Genomic DNA, 17208 nt, shown 5'->3' with positions numbered 1-17208 from the left:
CCGTCCGGAGATCGATCCCACCAGGCGAAATTTCTCTGCTCTACAGTCTGCAATACTAGACAGGACACAGTTGTGTATGTATATGTGGGCGTGTGTTTGTGTGTGTGGGTCAGTGCCTGTGCTTTTTAACAACATGGAGTGGGGATATAATTGAATTCTCAAGGTGATCTGGGCACCACTGCACACCACCTAACCTCCACACATACATGCACGCCATGATACCAATCGTTTAATAATGGGTTGCAAATGGATGTTTAAACATGGGTAAAACTGGCAGAAAAAAAGTACTCACACGGCAGGAGAGGGTAGCTCAAAATGACAATTTCAGAGGAAGCTGTGAAGTCAGAGAGAGAAAAAGTCAGAGGTATTAGGAGAGAACTGATGAGCATGCACACTGTGTATTTATAGCAACCTGGAGAAAAAAAACACACAAAAAAACAGAAGACCTGTCAGGGAAAATACTGACATGCAAAAAAAAAGAGAAGGAAGAGCTGAGGAAGTCATATGCTTTGAGAGAAAGCAAGACAAACTATGGATAAATCAGTGGCGATGTACACAAGATGACAATTGAGTAAGTTAAATGGCCTTGACACAGGCTAGTAATAATGATGTGAGAGGTGGGAAAAGATAAAAAAAAAGAAAAGAAACTATTTACCACTTTTGAAGCACAAATCTGAAAAGGAATGTATTGAATGAGAGTAAAATGTGGCTTTTATCTAGCACAGCCAGATAAAAGCTATGCAATCATCAGTCAGTTAGTGACTGCAACATCTAGTCTGCTTAACAAGCCATTTGACAACGAAGCATGTAACAGTACAAACCAGACTGGAGGGTATCCAAGGTCAGAAACAGGGGAGACGGAAAGAGAGAGGAGAGTTTTTGCAGAGTCATTCCCAGAGCTCCGTCACGCCTAGTGTCTCTTTGCCCTCAGACAACTTTTAGTGTTGACCTCTAGATAATTTTCACCGCATTAGCAATATACTGCCGTGTCCACAGTGATATCAGAACAAAATTAATTAAACAAGAGACCTTCTCGACCAAGCCTTGCTTCAGCAGGGCAGTTATATTGGAGTCATGTATATTGTTATTCACCCAAAGGGACATATTACTCTTCATCTAAATATATTTTCTTTTTCTGATATGAGCTATGCAAAACAGAAACTCAGATGTTTATTAGATAAGGTGAGGGGGTAGATTCGAGACAGATAAAATGAAAAGAATGACCATATACTGAGGAGGATATAAGAATGGGTAATGCAGCCAAACAGATGGCATCTTTATTTTCTTTGAAGGAGCGAATGTCTTGCCTTTTTCCTTTTGCATTTTGCCACTATAAATTATATGAATTCATAGCATATGGACCCCACTTTTCTTGCACATCTCCATCAATCCCATCTCTCGCTTTTTATGAATGAAAATTCTACCTTGAAGGTTTTGCAGAAAGTGGTATAACTGTCAGGCCATGCAATATATGTGTGGTGTTTTAGATTGTATGAAACAAGTTTGGGGATATTTTATGTTGGTTATTGTAATTCTTATGTGCTTTTGTTTAAAATTGTTTGGCCTTTTTTTTTTTTTTTTTTTTTTTTACGAATTGTGTTTCAATATTGGCATCCCCTAAATTCATTATCAGAGAGTTTGGGTGGCTTTAGGTACAAGTGTAAGAGCTTTAGAAAAAGATGACTGAACCATGTTTTTGAAATTGTTTCACCTTGCATCCTAGAGCCTTCTCCAGTTCTACAACCAAAAGGTGGAGAGTCCCAGGTATTTAAACCCAAACTAGGGTTTAAATATCTAGGACTGCTATTTGGTAACTGTTAACCTGAATATATTGTGATGATGTTTAGACAGATTAACACATGCTGATAAGCTTCTAAAGTACTTAGAGTAATATAATGTATACACATACATACACAGCACACTGTAACAGAGAGCAGGAAAACAGCATAAGAATCACCAACCAAACTAAGTTTCTTTATCTTTTTGAGTCTTCCAGTGCACGACCCAGACACACAGCCATATAAGCTTCTAGATAATCCAGACAGCAAAAATTCACACAACTGTGAAACACTGTAGCCAGTGATTGATGGGGTGCTGTGTCTCTTTGTCAATGTTTGCCAGTGGTTAACAACTCATTGCTGTACTAGATCAATAGGCTAATTCAACACTGCATTTGTGTTTTTAATTTCTTTCAAAAGGCGACGCATATCGACTTGCTAAGCGCAAAAACAATATATTTGTCTGTTTGCCGTAGACAAACATAGACACAGACAGTTACATTTAAGAAAATGAAAAAAAAAAAATCAGATCAGATCCAACTTGATCCTAAAAGTTTATTAAAAAAGGGAAAAAAATCCCTTGAAAATTTGGTAAATGGTGATTGGTGTATTCATTCATGTGCTGTTAGGTTCTGTATTTAGTTACCACTGTCCAACAGTTTTTTAAAAAAAATACAAATTTTGTTAATATCATGTTTAATGGTTTGTTTGTTTTTCTTTTAGAGGCAAGATCCTGTTTCTTGGGATGCGGCATTCGCCACTGCAACCCGGGATGTTCTGAACATCCGTTACACCCTCCTGCCCTATCTATACACTCTGATGTTTGAGGCACATACGAAAGGAAGCACAGTGATCAGACCACTTTTACACGAGTAAGTGTAAACCGACAAAACACAAGGCTCTTATCTTTGATGATAATTTTTGGGGCGATTTAGCATTACATTTAGTCACTTTATCAAATAATTGAGCTATTACCAGCATGGATCTTTCATCCTGATCACTGGCAAGATGACCTGATTTTATACTACACTGCTTCTCATTAGAGAGCAGTGTGCAACGTAACATGAAGAAGTTTCTGAATTTAAAAAAAGGAAACTTTCTCTTTAGTGTACAACATGTTTTCAACCCCAGTATCTTTTAATGACTGATAACACAAGTTATATCATGTTTCTAAAAGAAGGCTTTCACAATTGGCTACAAATGCTAAGTTAAATGGGAGATAAAACTGACTTTAACTGAGTGTCCATGAATTTTGTAGTGAGGTAAGGTTGCTTTGAGAAATGGGCTCTTGAAAATAACTTGAACTGGTAAGAAAATTAGAGTTGTATTCCTTGCCACAACAGCTGCCTTTAAAAAACCCTCTGCACAAGGCAATGTGACTGTGTAGTGTAGAGGCCAAGCATAGATGACTGTGGCTGCACTTGGTAGCTCCCAAATGTGAATGTGTGAAATTGTTTGAAGAAGAAGACATATTTATTCATTTTAAGAGACTCTTATAAAGTCACAGATGGTATTTAAGGAGCTGGCACGGTGAGTCTGCAGGGTTAATTGGCTTGCATCTGCAAACCGTTGAATTCTGAATGAGTACTTGAATAGTCATCTGGGTTGAGGATGCATAAGAGAGCAGTGGTAACATTTCTTTCAGTCATGTTTAATGGCCTCTGTGGTTGTATGTTGTAGGTTTGTGGATGATAAAACTACATGGGAAATCTACAGACAGTTCCTGTGGGGACCTGCCCTGCTCATCAGCCCTGCACTGGACCCAGTATGGTGCAACATGTGCACACGTTTTGTATTGTTTTTATTTTTTTTATAGCTTTAAGGTTGGCTCTGATTTTCTGTAACTGATTTTTTTGACAGGGAGTCACAACTGTAAGAGGATATATTCCTAAAGACCGCTGGTATGACTTTCACACTGTAAGTACTTGTTCGTAACAACAGTAAAGTATTTAGTGTCAAAGTTCTTGCAGAATGCTGAGAACTAAAAGGTGCCTCTGTTTTACTGACTTAACAATTTTAACAGGCTAAAATAAAAACTACAACAAACATTCACCTGACAGTAAATACAGTATGACAACACCATCACGGAGCTAGAGCTTAGCCACTACAGAGAGCACCTTAATAACAAAAACCTACTCTGTGGGGCTAAGGGAGTCCCATCTGTTAAACAGCATTACAACCCCTTGTCACTATGCACACATACTAACACATTTCCACATATGCTAGTCTGTGCTTTTAGTCTCTACCCTACCGATGCAAAGGACCTGTTGAATTAAATTAATCAAAGATAATAACCTGTAGTATTTCTAGTACTTTAATAGTATGTAATTATTTCTTTCATCAGGCCAAAGCTGTTGGAGTGCATAGCACAATGGTTGACATGCCAACACCCTTGAATCATATTAACCTTCACGTCAGAGGAGGATATATCTTACCCTGGCAGAAACCAGAGAACACTACATATTACAGGTAAGTGAGCATACATTATGACTGATACATCTTGAGAGTTTGCAGCTACAGGTCAGCATCCTGTGTGTTGTATGACTTGTGTGTGCACGCTCGCGTGTGTGTATGTGGGGCTTAGTGCCTGTGCAGAAATGCAGAACGGAGCATATATCACTTGTGTGTTTGAATGAGAATGAAAGAGAGAGAGACAGTCAGAGGGCGATGACTGTTCCAGCAGGAAAGAGGTCAGATGGATCCCCTCAGCAGGAATATATTTGTTCTCAGCAGCAGGTATAAATAGACATTGTCCTCTATTACAACAAATCTATTACAACCCTTTCTGCCCCTTTTGTTTTAGTCGGAAGAATCCTTTAGGACTGATAGTTGCCCTGAGTGATGCTGGAACTGCCAAGGGATCATTCTTCTGGGACGATGGTGAAGGAATAGGTAAGCAAAAGGTTACTTTTGAACACGTACAGCCACCAAAACAGCAAATACTGTATGTGTTCATGGAGTCATTATTCCTGAATAGTAAAATGACTCACTAATTTCGTTGTTCTCATGACAATGACAATAAAGTTTCTGATTCTGACTAGAACTACCTTTTTTTTCTCTCTCTTGTTTCCTTTTGTTTTTTGTGGAGTGGCCATTAATAATAGCCATAAATAAGAGTTAGCATAAGAAATGCAATCACCAGACAGTTTTTTTCTAGGCATTAATAGTTTCACTGTCTAGTGAGGCTGTGCCAGGCCTGAAGTGGACCCAAATGCAGAAACTCGTGCACGAAAAAAGAAACTTTATTAGCAGCTTTTTCTAGCAAATAAAGCTGCTAAACTTTATTTAGTATAACTTACAGAAAACAAATTAAAAATCTAGAACATAAAACTATGAACAAAATTCTGGGACACTAGAAGCACGGAAAAACCAAAACCAGAAACACAGGGAGACTTACAACACATGAGGGGGTATGATACGACAAAGGAAAACACAGGGCTTAAATATACAAGGGACTAATGCAGGGATGAGAAACAGGAGGGAAATACAGCTAGGACTAATAAGACATAAGGAGACAACAGGGTGCAAAGGTAGATACACTGACATAGGACATGGGACTGTCAAAATAAAACAGGAAATGACATGAACATTGAACCAGGACACAAAACACAACACCAGGAACACAAGGCAGGCACAGAGACTAAAAATCACAGAGGTGCTAAAGAATAACTAAGGAACACGAAATACAAACGACTAAACCACAAAAAAGCCCACAAAATCCCAGAACATAGAATAAACAAAACCTGACTCCAGACCATGACATTCACATGAATATCATGGTACAGGAAGAGCAGTAGAACATTTTAGGTATTTGTATCACAGTTTCTAATCTTACTTACAACCCTGTAACCAGATACGTTTTCAAACAGGAAAATCCTTTTTTCATTCTTATCTTGAAATTTACATTTTCTGTTTTTTTTTATTTATGGGTTTAAATCACCTATTTCAAAAACTGATATCATTACCACAAAAGACAGAAGTGGATCAATGGCCAGAACTTGATGCTTTTTAGTGGACGAAAGCTGCTAAGTTGGTGTGCAAACAAAAGAGATCAAGCTTGTTGACGTTGTATGATAAGAATAACAGGCTTGCTGTTTAAATTACAAGATGTGCACTGATTAATGAAAGATACAGAACATTTTGGAAAATTAGAAAATCAGAATCCACTAATGGCTTTTCATCCCAGTGTGTGTTAAGCTCCTGCGCAGTTAGTTATTCAGTGAAAGTAATTCTGCTACTTTCACTGAATATGAAATTCAGTATGGATTTTATCAGAAAGACACAGTGAGCTACAACACGTCTGTCTCTACTTCCTCGCTTATTCTCAGACATGCATATTTACACATACACGAACAGAATCAGTCTCAGAAGTGCTTCTGTGAGAAGATGCACTCGTCTGTGGACGGTCTGTTTGTGTTGGGACAAAGGAGAGAAAGGCAGATAGTAAGCAAGTGAGGAATGCATAGAAGGGGAGTGACAGAAACCATTACAGTAATTCCCTGTGTCACAGCCTAGAGATATGCTCTCCATCACTCCTCTTTTATCTGGTCCCTTGCTTCTCTCTTCTGCGTCTCCCTGTCTGTCTGCCATGTAGCCTTCCTATGTCTTGCTTGCTTGCTTTGCCTCTCAGCGTATCGCTTTCTTACCTGTACTATCTACTTTTCTGCTTGTTTCGGCTTCCGCATTTTTAAGTTTTACCTCAGAGGTTTTGTTATTCTCTCCGCTGTCTGTCAGGTCGGTCCAGCTGCAGCACTCATTGTGCTACTCTGTCATTCACTGGTGTTCTCTCGTGCATTCAACTGGTTTTACTTTCAAGCATTAATACCACCTATGTATATTTAAGTGGCATAGCCAACTGTTTATTTTACTTAATTGGGTTTTCTAAGGTGATTATTTACTTGCTCTTTAGGTAATATTAATATGAACTTAAACCTTGATCAACACAAATTTTTATGCATCCCTTATTTGTCGCTGCGTCGCTCATTGCATAGTCACATACTCCTTTGCATACCCTCCATGCCTCTGCTCTGAATGTAATTCACTCCTGTTTCTCTCCTCAGACACAGTGGAGAACAAAAAATATCTTCATGTCACATTTTCAGTGACGTCGGTGAGTTCAATGGCCAAATACAAGCCATACTTCTCCCCCCCCCCCATTATCATCATTATTACTATTAATGCAGCAAGACAAGCGGATCAGCTGATACCTTATCATTTAAAAAGGCTGTGGTGGTGTGTGTGGCTGTGGTCAACATAATTTTGATCAGGTGCAAAGCTTTTGTTGTGCATGAACCCTAATCAGAATTCTGTGGCCTAAAATTAACATGCTTAGACAGAAGAGCCTGAAGTTGAGTGGATATGTTAATGCAGATTTCGGTGTGTTTCTGGCATTACAAATGATTTAATAATCCTGCCTTTTTAAGGCAACCTCTAATGTAGAACAAAACATTTTTTAGGGATTTATGTGGAAAGAAACTAACTAACTAACAGAAACAAACAAAAAAAATCCCAAATAATCAGACAAATAGTTCCCAAAGGTATTATGACAAACCTATTATCTACCTTGTATAAAACCTCTAACCAGTAAGTACATTGTCTCCAGGCTCACAAATCAGAATTATGTTGAAATGCAAACCTTGTGACTCACCACTCAATCCAGTTTTGAAGTGCATTTTAAACAGGTTTTCTGACTCTCTATTAGCTCTCATGTTTCTTGAGACTTTCTGTTTTAAAGTCTATATGCTGATGAACATGAACAGCTATATGCTTTCTGTTTGATTTCCTCTTGCTGGTTTGGGGAAATCAGAAAGGAACATGCAATACTCCAGAAAGGTCACATACAGTCCTTTAGTTTATACACTTTAAATACTTTGTCTACCTAAAGTCCAGGATCAACCAGGATCATGAAGGATAACAGAGTAAAGTCATGCAGGTGCAGGAAGAGCGTGTAAGGACTTATTCCTTGAATTTTGGTCTGAGACAACAGTGCCAACCCTGGCAACACCATGCCACCATGCATAAACAACTATCAAGCTTATTGAGTGAAGTGGATGAACGAGTTTTGTCCACTGACATGAAGACATTCTTAAATCAAAACATAACCCTAAAGGATGTGTTATCTATAAGGAACAAGATAGTAAAGGATTCACTTGTGATTCTAATGAAGTTTTACAAAATTGAATTCAAATTTGGCACCAGCAACAGAGTTGCCTCATTGGTGTCTTTTGGGGTAAATTTTAAAATATTGCTACTATGTAAGGATCATATCCTTCTGCAAAAGGTATTTAAGTTCGTTGAAAAAAAGAAAGAAAGGTGGCCTATGTGTTATGGCAAAGTTTGTTTGGTAACAACTTGATAGTAGTTCAGGTCGGACATGTTAAAAACTCCCGAATAGCTAGGACCAGTGGGAATAACCCAGCCACATTTGCCTCTTTGCCAGGCAAAAACCCAAAGGCACACATTAATACACACATCTAAACCCAAACACACACATATATGCAAAACCCTACAACATACACTTAAAGCTACCGTGGCCAAACATCTGTGGCTGTCCTCTGCCTACAATCAGGCTCAATTCAAAGCAATTTCACACAGCGATAAAACAGGCACTGCCTGACAGCCAAAGAGGGAGAGAGAGGAAGTATGTGTGTGTGTGTGTGTGTGTGCACGTATTTTGTGTGTGCACGCATGCGTATGTAAGTGACTGTGGGGATGTATGTATGTGCGAACAGGCAGATGTGAGAAGATGAGGATAAGTTGAGCAGAAGCAGCCTGGCAGATTAGCAGATCGTATGCCACTTTGGATGTCTATCTGAATGTAGGTGCGTATGTGTGTGTATTCGTATATGTGTGTTCTCTTAGCTCTGTATGAGTGTTGGACCTCAGTACAGCTAAAAGGAATCAGAGTAAACAACATTACCTGTTGGATATAAAACTATAGGACTAAAAATAGAACTATATAAGGAAGAGATTCAAATAGTAAATCTCACTCACTGAAAAGATGAACCAAAAAATAAACAATAATGCATGACTGGGTAAATTTCATGACTCAGCTTAAACATTTTTCCAGCAAAGTGAATATGAAGTTCATGATTGTTGTTATCTGTCCTGTCATGCAATTCCTATAACAATACATATATTCCCATAACACAACAAAATGACATTGTGTTTTGTACATATACATATATATGATTCCCCTTAACGCCTCCTCTTTGTCTTCATCACTTTCAATTTTAGAACACTTTGACCAATGCTGTGGGAACATCTGGCCTGGATGCTGTAGATTATTTGAAGCTGGGTGTGGTGAGGATTTGGGGCGTGGGAACTGAGATCACAGAGGTTACCATAACTTTAAATGGAGGCCCTCAGCCACTAACCCCACAGCACAACCTTGAATCACAGGTCAGTACATTTCTGGAACACTTAATTCAATTATGGTTAATGCCAATGTCTAAATATTGTGTATATCCACATTAAAATAAAATTAATCAAGTATTATTCATTAAACTACAGATGACCGTATAAAACCTAAACTGCATATAGGAAATGGTCTATCACCACAAAAGCTCCTAACATAAATTAAATGTTGAAATGAATGTTGTGATGTTCAAAAATGAGCGTTGGTGCTCTGTAGGCAAGCCAGAGGTTCATGGTCAATAAAGTTCAGCCGCAGAAGGAGGGTGTGTACCAAAACATGACATGAAACACAGATTTTCTAAAGCCTTAAGATACTCAAAATAAAAGTATAAATAATAGCAATAAAATTCTCAGAATCCAAATACCCAAATTGTAAATAAGAAAGAAGAGTTTGGGTCATGTGTAAAGATCTAAAGCTGTTTTGCAGTGCTACATTGGTTTGAGGTGGGAAATGAAAAAAAGGAATTAACAGTCCAAGAGGATAGCATGTATTCCCTCTCCTCATTTGGCTTATGATAAAATATTCCTGTCAAGGTTGTGTACTGTACTCAGTGCACTTATCAGAAGCATGAAAATGATAGCAGCTCCATAAATAATGGTAGATGAAAAAGCTGTACATTTATACTGTTCTTGAGAAGATGGACAGGGAGAAGCCAGACGAGAGGGCAAGAATTGCAGATGAAGAAAGTCAGAATGACAGAGGACTCAGTGTTTGTGTGTGTTGGGGATGCAAGGATGGGTTACGAATACTGAAAAGACAGAAAGATGGTTCATCTGTAGAAAGAAGGGAAGGACAGGCAGTACTGGTGGAGAGAGGGAGAATGCATCACTGTAACTAGATGGAGGGAAAAAATAGAGGTGAAAGAGATAAACGTGAAGAATGAAGGATGTGTGGGGGTGGGGGAGAAAAAGGGCAGTGAGGAACAAGAGAAACGGAATAAGGATGACACAGTATGTGCATGGTAATAAGTAGTTTTTCAGCATGAGACAATCCATTTATCTTCTTAAGTATTGTCTGATGGGGTAACAACTTGAAAGAAATAGTAAGCAGCTGGTGCTGTGTCAGTTAAATACAGTGAGGTGGGAGAGCTATTTCTGTCTGGCACAGGACGAGATGTTTCATCCTGAAGACGTATAGGCCTGCTCTTACTGTCATGCACAAAACACGTCTCAGCGTCAGCTTGTTTAACTTTACTGGAAAGATGTACTGTGTATATATTAGAAAAACTGAATTATTAGCCTTTAGATCAGATCCAATTTATAGAACAGAACAGAAGGCAAGTGCTGTACATTCAACTCTTAAGTCCTGGATGATGTTTATTTAAAAAATAGTAAACGTGAGCCACCAATGAAGAAGTAAAACTGATGTTTCCTCTTGCTTTTACAGGAGCTGACCATAGATATTACTGATCTGAATGTGAATGTGCAACAGACTTTTCAGTTAACATGGAAGACCAAGGCTTGAGTGCAGTATTTGTGTTCACTTGTAAAAAATAAAAAGATATCTTAAAATAAGGGTTCATTAATTTAAACAAAGATGTGAAGAATACATTTTGTTTTTGAACATGAAATGTGAAACCTCAGTGCCTCCCATCAACCTATAAAACCGAATAATGTTTTCCTTTTTACCGTTAGACTGTGCCTTTAAAACAAATGTTTGATTTACTCTAAATAACTTCAGAACTTTATTGTCATTCAATATCCCAAAATGTGTGATACCGTAGACAAAATAATGACTGCCAATCATGTCTATGGTAGGAATATTTTTTCTTGCAATCATGTATACATGCTGATTACTTTTAAGAAAATGAGAATAAGGTAATGTTAGGATCCAACTGCAATGAACTCTGTGCATCATATGCATGTCGTTCCTGCAAATAAGATATGAATAAATCAGTGAACTAAAAACTGTGTTTGGTCTTCTTCTCCAGTTGGGGTGGCTGTAGCTCAGGTGGCATTGAGGTTTTGTAGGTACTAAGAATTTAGTAATAGTAAAGTACAAACTCCAGTTTGTACTTTGCGCTTGTGTTATTGTCATTTAGTGCTGTGCTTTTGCCACTTGTATTTTTCACAGTAGATATGCGCAGACTTGTGCATGTATGGGTGTTTGTGTGGGTGTGCCAGCATCTATTTATAGCTCTCACCTGCAGCAAGCTGTCTACCTGTGCTTTGTCTCATCCCATTATTTTCCCATATAATGATACAGCCATCCATTATTCAGCCTGCAGTAAACCTAATGATGTCAATTTAGCCATGGGCACCTCAAATTGATTTCCACTCTAATCGCCACTCCACGGGAAGCAATGTGTTTGGGGGTTGCTGTAGAACGTTGTGTTTATGCGCTCATGTCCAAAAAGTTTAGAACTGTGATGAATCATTCTAAGCCCTGTGTTCAGGTTAGCTATTGTTTTGAAAAGAGAATTTTTACACTTTGACTGTGAAAACATCCTTACCTTCAGTGCCTCTGGGACTAATTGAGCTGATGATCTGAAGAGGCATTCTTCCTGGATTCATACTGAAGTCATTACTGGTGTAAGAAAGAGATAAAGACTGTAGACTGTGAATGAATTCGAAGTTTTGTATTCTTCACATTCCTGGTGGTTACTGGTTCCTTTTTTTACACATATATATTTTCTCTCTCATTTTGTCAAAGAAAGAAAGTTAATAATGAATTACCCCTGACACTACCATGTTTTGAATTTGTTGTGAATGAGACTTAAATGCTTTCTTTCTGTCAAACATTTGTAAAAATTGACAACAGCATTGGCTCAGATTTTTCTTTTCATCATTTCTGCTTTCCTGTAATTTCCAGCTCAATTTTGTTCTCATCATTCTGGTCAAATCTCTTGCCTGTCTTCTGTGAATCAATTAACCTCACTCCAGTTCCACATGGATGTAGCCCAAACTACATGTTTTGGAAGGGTGACTGGTTTGCAATTAGTTGGCCACCAAAGTTTTCTGCTCTGTACCACACAGAGGCTTGTCGAATCAGTGTAGGTTAGAAAGATTTGGGGTTTTTTGCTTTTTTTGTTAAAATTTCTAATGCTCAGAAAAAATCACTGCTCTCGCTTTTCTTTTGTTTTAATATAATCCCCGTAGTCAACCCATGTCAAATACGGGTCTACTCAGTACTTTAAAGAAGTGTTCCTTAGGCTTGAACGTCTCTCTCTGGGCCTGACCCACTAGATAAACACGGCAGGTTTCCTGTTCTCAAATATGTCATCATGCCTCTGGCCCAGTCATTTTTACCCATCTCCTGTCTGCCAATCAGCCTCTGTTCTGTGCTCTTTAAATCTCAGTGCTTAGTGCTGTATTTATGCAAGATACAATATACTCCAATAAAATCCTATTAGAATGTTCCAGATTCCTGAAATTTGAAAAAAAAGGGGGAAATCTGATATAAATTCAAAATACCTAAATTTATCTTTAAAAAAAGCTATTGAAAGAGAGCTGTAACATAAGAAAATGTGCATAATCATGTTCATTTATTCCTCATTGTTGGAGATAGTCGATACAGCTAACCACGAGCCTGCTATAAGAGCAGTTAGTTATCAAGGTAACTGCCAGCCAAGATTAGGCTTAAGGGTCCTAAAAATTATAGTTTGCCTGTGATAAATAGTTGGATTACATTCACATTCAGACTCAAGTCAGTAAGTCTGACAATATTAGATGCCCTTCAGAGAAAGTTTAGGTAACACTGCCAAAACAGCAGTGCTTACACTGCCAACAGAAAACTTCAGGATATCTTTGACAACTCACCTGAATATCACTGCCATCAGTCATAAGTGAGCTTCACTGACTTATCGACCCGTATTGGAGCCCTTTCACAAATTTCTACATCTTCCTCTGGAGTAAATAGACAACGAATACTTCAGACACCCACCATTTTGAGAGCTGAGGTAAACAGTGGACTGACAAGCTACACTTACTACAGATGAAAAGTTGGAAGTGACTCAGATAAAAACACTAAATATTTATTTGACACATATCTGGGATTTTTGTTGTTGTTGTTTTTTTTTTTTAAATCCCTGAGTTATTTCTATATAAATATGGTGTGTAAAAAGTGTTTTCTTATTTTATACACAAACAGTAAAAGAAACTTGCTGGCTGTCTATGGGTGTATAGCAGGGCTCTCCAACTCCAGGCCTCGAGGGCCCGTGTCCTGCAGTTTTTAGATGTGTTCTTGATCCAACACAGCTGATTCAAAGGGCTAAATTACCTCCTCAGCATGTCTTGAAGTTCTGCAGAGGCCTGGTAATGAACTAATCTTTTGTGACCCAGGGCAAGATCTAAAACCTGCAGGACACCAGCCCTCGAGGCCTGGAGTTGGAGACCCCTGGTGTATAGGGTACAGAGGGCTAAATGTCAAGCAGATATTAGGTAAACAAAAAACTAGAGCTTATAGTATTTAATGAACCACGAGGATTTAAATTTAAGGATTTAGAAATTTAAAAAAAATCTACATACAAATAAATAAAATAATTAAAACGCACTGCAATAAAAATTAATCTTTAAAATGTATACAAAAAATATATACATAATATATATTTAGGATATTTTTAACAAAAAAAACATAAATAGCATTCTCCATCAGTGTTCAAATAATTCAATTCTAGTTCCAGATTGTCAAAACATGATTTTCGCATGATTTTTCTAAATTAATGAGGTCCAACGCTTCTTATGGATAGTTGTCTTTTTCTCTGACTTTCTAAAAGAGAAGCCATCTTAGCAGAAAGCATGCCTTCAAGTAAGTTGCAGTAACAGTAATGTGTCTTTGTTCCCGGGGTGAATGACAGATACAACAGAGGCACAGATGGGTGATGGGGGTGGGGAAATGAAACAACATAAAAGACAGAGAGAAAACACTGTGGCAAAATCAAAGTCTGTCAAATGTGACAGGCGCGTGGGTGCGTACACGTGTGCTATTAACATGTGAGCAAATGGTGTGAATTATATATTTCATATCTTTATGCATATGCCATATTTGAACTATTAAGAGCTCGGCAAAATCACCTGTGAGGTGTTACAAAACCAGTAATAATGAAAGTCAAATCCATGAGCACATTTCTGTGACAGTCACATCAGAAAAACAGCAAGGTGCGTAAAATGTCACCTGTCACAATAAATTCATATGCTAATTTTTCAGGACAAGCTGAATCTTGAAAATATGCATCATTTTAAAATTAGAAATAGTTCATCTCTCATGGATTCGCAACGCCTTCCCCCCACAATCATATACACAGGCCTTAAAATGCAAATATAGAATATAGACTTGACCTCGTCTCCCTTTCTTTCTTTCTTTCTTTCTTTTTTTTTCTCCCACACGGTTTTTTCTGTCATATTTTCATCTGATGAAGACAAATAGTTTAGAGACAATGAAGCAGAACCCTGCTGAACCAGGTCCTTACAGCCAGGCTCACCATTTGACACACACAAGCACTCTCACTTACACACAAACACATAAAAATGTCACCTGTTTGACATGAGTAGTTTCACCCCTCACATTTGCTGATCTGTTGCTCATTTAGGGAAGTCATCTGCCCAGTGAGAGCTAACAGTGCAACTTTTATAGACGCATGAATGGTTCCTGACCCTGTCTGAAACACACAAGAAAACGCTTTCACAAAACCTTCTGTTGTAAATAAATAAATAAATAAGAGGGGGAAAATCAAAAAAGCAACTCTGGATAACAAAAACTGAAAGGGAATGGGGAGGTGGGTTTTAAGGTTGGGATGCAGGGGGTTGTGAAAACATTAAAAACTAATAAACATAATGAAAAAATTAAGTAATTTATGGTATTTGTTAGTGTAACATAGCTTGATTTTTATGCATGTTCTTCTAATAATCTATTATTGAGAAATATCTGGCTAAAATGCCATTTTTGTCTGTGATAAAAACTTTTAAGCTGGCAGTTTTAAAACTGAATGAAGAACCTGCATCACTTTTTTCCCACTTTTTCCACTTCGCTGATCATTTGAATGTAGGTACAAGTCACATTGAGAATATTGATATTTCACATGGACAGCCTGCTAGCAAGTTGTTGTAGCACTTCTAACACGATTGTCTGTATAAACCAAGTGCAACCAAATACGAAACAAGCAGAAGAGCTGCGTATTAAATATAGCTAATGCTTCCTTTGATGTTGTGCAGACACAAAGTAAACATGTTTGTTTTCTTGCTAGAACTGATTTGATTCCATTCACTGATTCTGATTGGCTTGTCAGGGCAAAAATGAGCTGTCCCATTTTATGGCACTGAAAGAGATTATGTTGAAGACAGACAAAAAAACAAGACCGAATGTGGAAACCTGTTTATATTTGCTGAAAAACCTGGTAGAAAATGTAATTCAGAGGCGTTAGCGTTTCTTTTGTACTGGAATGTAAATTGTTTCGTTTTAGACCTACGAACAACATGGCCTGTCAGTCGCACTGTGCTGCAGACTGAAAAATCTGCTACAAAGCTACAACTGTTGAATTGGTTGTGACATTCATGGTATCCATAATGCTCTTCTGACATGTTTTTCCTCTGTTGAATCAGCATGTCAAACTTTGTATTTATTGTGAAACCATCTCCGACATGGATAGCCATAGAATTCCAGACAATGAATCCTTATGACTTTAAGCCTTTCTTAGATTCTGTCTTAGATTTTTTACATTCTTAGCCATAGAATTTAGCAACTAATGACATGCCTATCATTTCAGTAAACATGGAGGAAACACTATAGCATCAGCCAGCATCTCAAAATAATATTAATTCTGTAGCTGAATATTGTACATTGTACACGAGGAAAAATTATGTTGATTTAAACATATGTGTGACTAACTTTAATCAGTAAAGATAAAAATTTGATCCATAACATTGTTTGTTTTTTCCAACATAAAAACGAGGATTAATTTAAAAACATGACTGAAGGGACCTTTTCCTTCAAAAGGGACATTTAAAGATGAAGGATACAAACTGTGGAGAGCACTAGACAGCCATTTTGTTTAATATAAATAATAAATGTCATTAAAGCACATCTGTCGACACTTGTTCGCTTCCCCTTCAGGTATCATGGCAATCATAATTGCACCATTAGCATCATCATCTTGATCACTATTGTCATTATTCTTAACATGTCTCATTCAAGAGAAAAAGCCCATTCCACTACCAAAAGACAAAGGACACTTTTCTTTAATTGTGGAATTTAATTAGGCATGAAACTAAGTATTAATATTATGTTGAATAAAATATGTGCATTATATAGTACTGTGCCACACCATTGCTATAAAAACATGTTGGGAAATATTGAATAATTTCTAGACAATGTTTTTTTTTTTTTACTCTCCTTGTGTGTCTGTTTGCTTAGAAAGAACCTACTGATCAGTGGTGCACAAAGATCACTTTAAACCTAAGGTGGACACAAGAGTTCACTGTGTTAAGCTGAGAGAAACTAGAAGGTTAATTATGAGTCAGTGCAAACTGGAACAAAAATATTTCTCCCTTTTACTGGATAGAGCACTGAGAAGAAAAAAAATATTTATTTCTGCAGATAGTGGATTAAGCACCAAAGGATGGCCACATGCATGCAAATTTATAAATCACATCAAATGGCACAACCGCACACCCACACACTTACACACTCATATAAACATCCCTTACAAATCAAATCAAAACAAGGCAAACACAGAGGGGGAACCATTTTTGAACTAGCCAAACCATCCATGCAGAAAAGGATTTAAATATCCTCGTGATTGCATCACTTCCGGTTCAACAGAGCTAGTCAAATGCCTCTGGTGGCCAAGTAATTCAGTGCAGTAAAGTGTGCACAAAAGCCTGCAAATTATCCAACTTGCATGATCACCAACAAACTCAAAGTGCAAGTTAAGATCACATGGTAGGGTATTCAAAGAAACAAAAGAAAAAAAAACCTCAATTGCCCTCAACACATGGGTATCATTCTATTTATCTATTTAGCAGCGCTTACGTAGCCATCGGCTAATAAAATAAGGACACCACAAAAGACGACCAATGA

General features: G+C 37.7%; 1 protein-coding gene across 1 annotated transcript in view; it reads left to right on the top strand.

Moving 5' to 3' along the window:
* Positions 1 to 10830, top strand: part of si (sucrase-isomaltase) — a 59805-nt gene extending 48975 nt beyond the window's left edge. Inside the window, exons 40-47 of the mRNA XM_026192202.1 lie at positions 2502 to 2650; positions 3459 to 3543; positions 3639 to 3695; positions 4123 to 4247; positions 4582 to 4670; positions 6839 to 6888; positions 9015 to 9179; positions 10582 to 10830. Coding sequence (XP_026047987.1) covers positions 2502 to 2650; positions 3459 to 3543; positions 3639 to 3695; positions 4123 to 4247; positions 4582 to 4670; positions 6839 to 6888; positions 9015 to 9179; positions 10582 to 10659 — 798 coding nt within the window. The 3' untranslated portion in view covers positions 10660 to 10830. The remainder of the gene's footprint in view (positions 1 to 2501; positions 2651 to 3458; positions 3544 to 3638; positions 3696 to 4122; positions 4248 to 4581; positions 4671 to 6838; positions 6889 to 9014; positions 9180 to 10581) is intronic.
* Positions 10831 to 17208: the final 6378 nt, after the last annotated feature.

This window comes from Astatotilapia calliptera, chromosome 14 (assembly GCF_900246225.1).
Source record: "Astatotilapia calliptera chromosome 14, fAstCal1.2, whole genome shotgun sequence".
In the NCBI taxonomy this organism is placed as follows: domain Eukaryota; kingdom Metazoa; phylum Chordata; class Actinopteri; order Cichliformes; family Cichlidae; genus Astatotilapia; species Astatotilapia calliptera.
The sequence above is the reverse complement of the archived record's forward strand: the minus strand, read 5'-3'. Positions and strand labels throughout refer to the sequence as shown.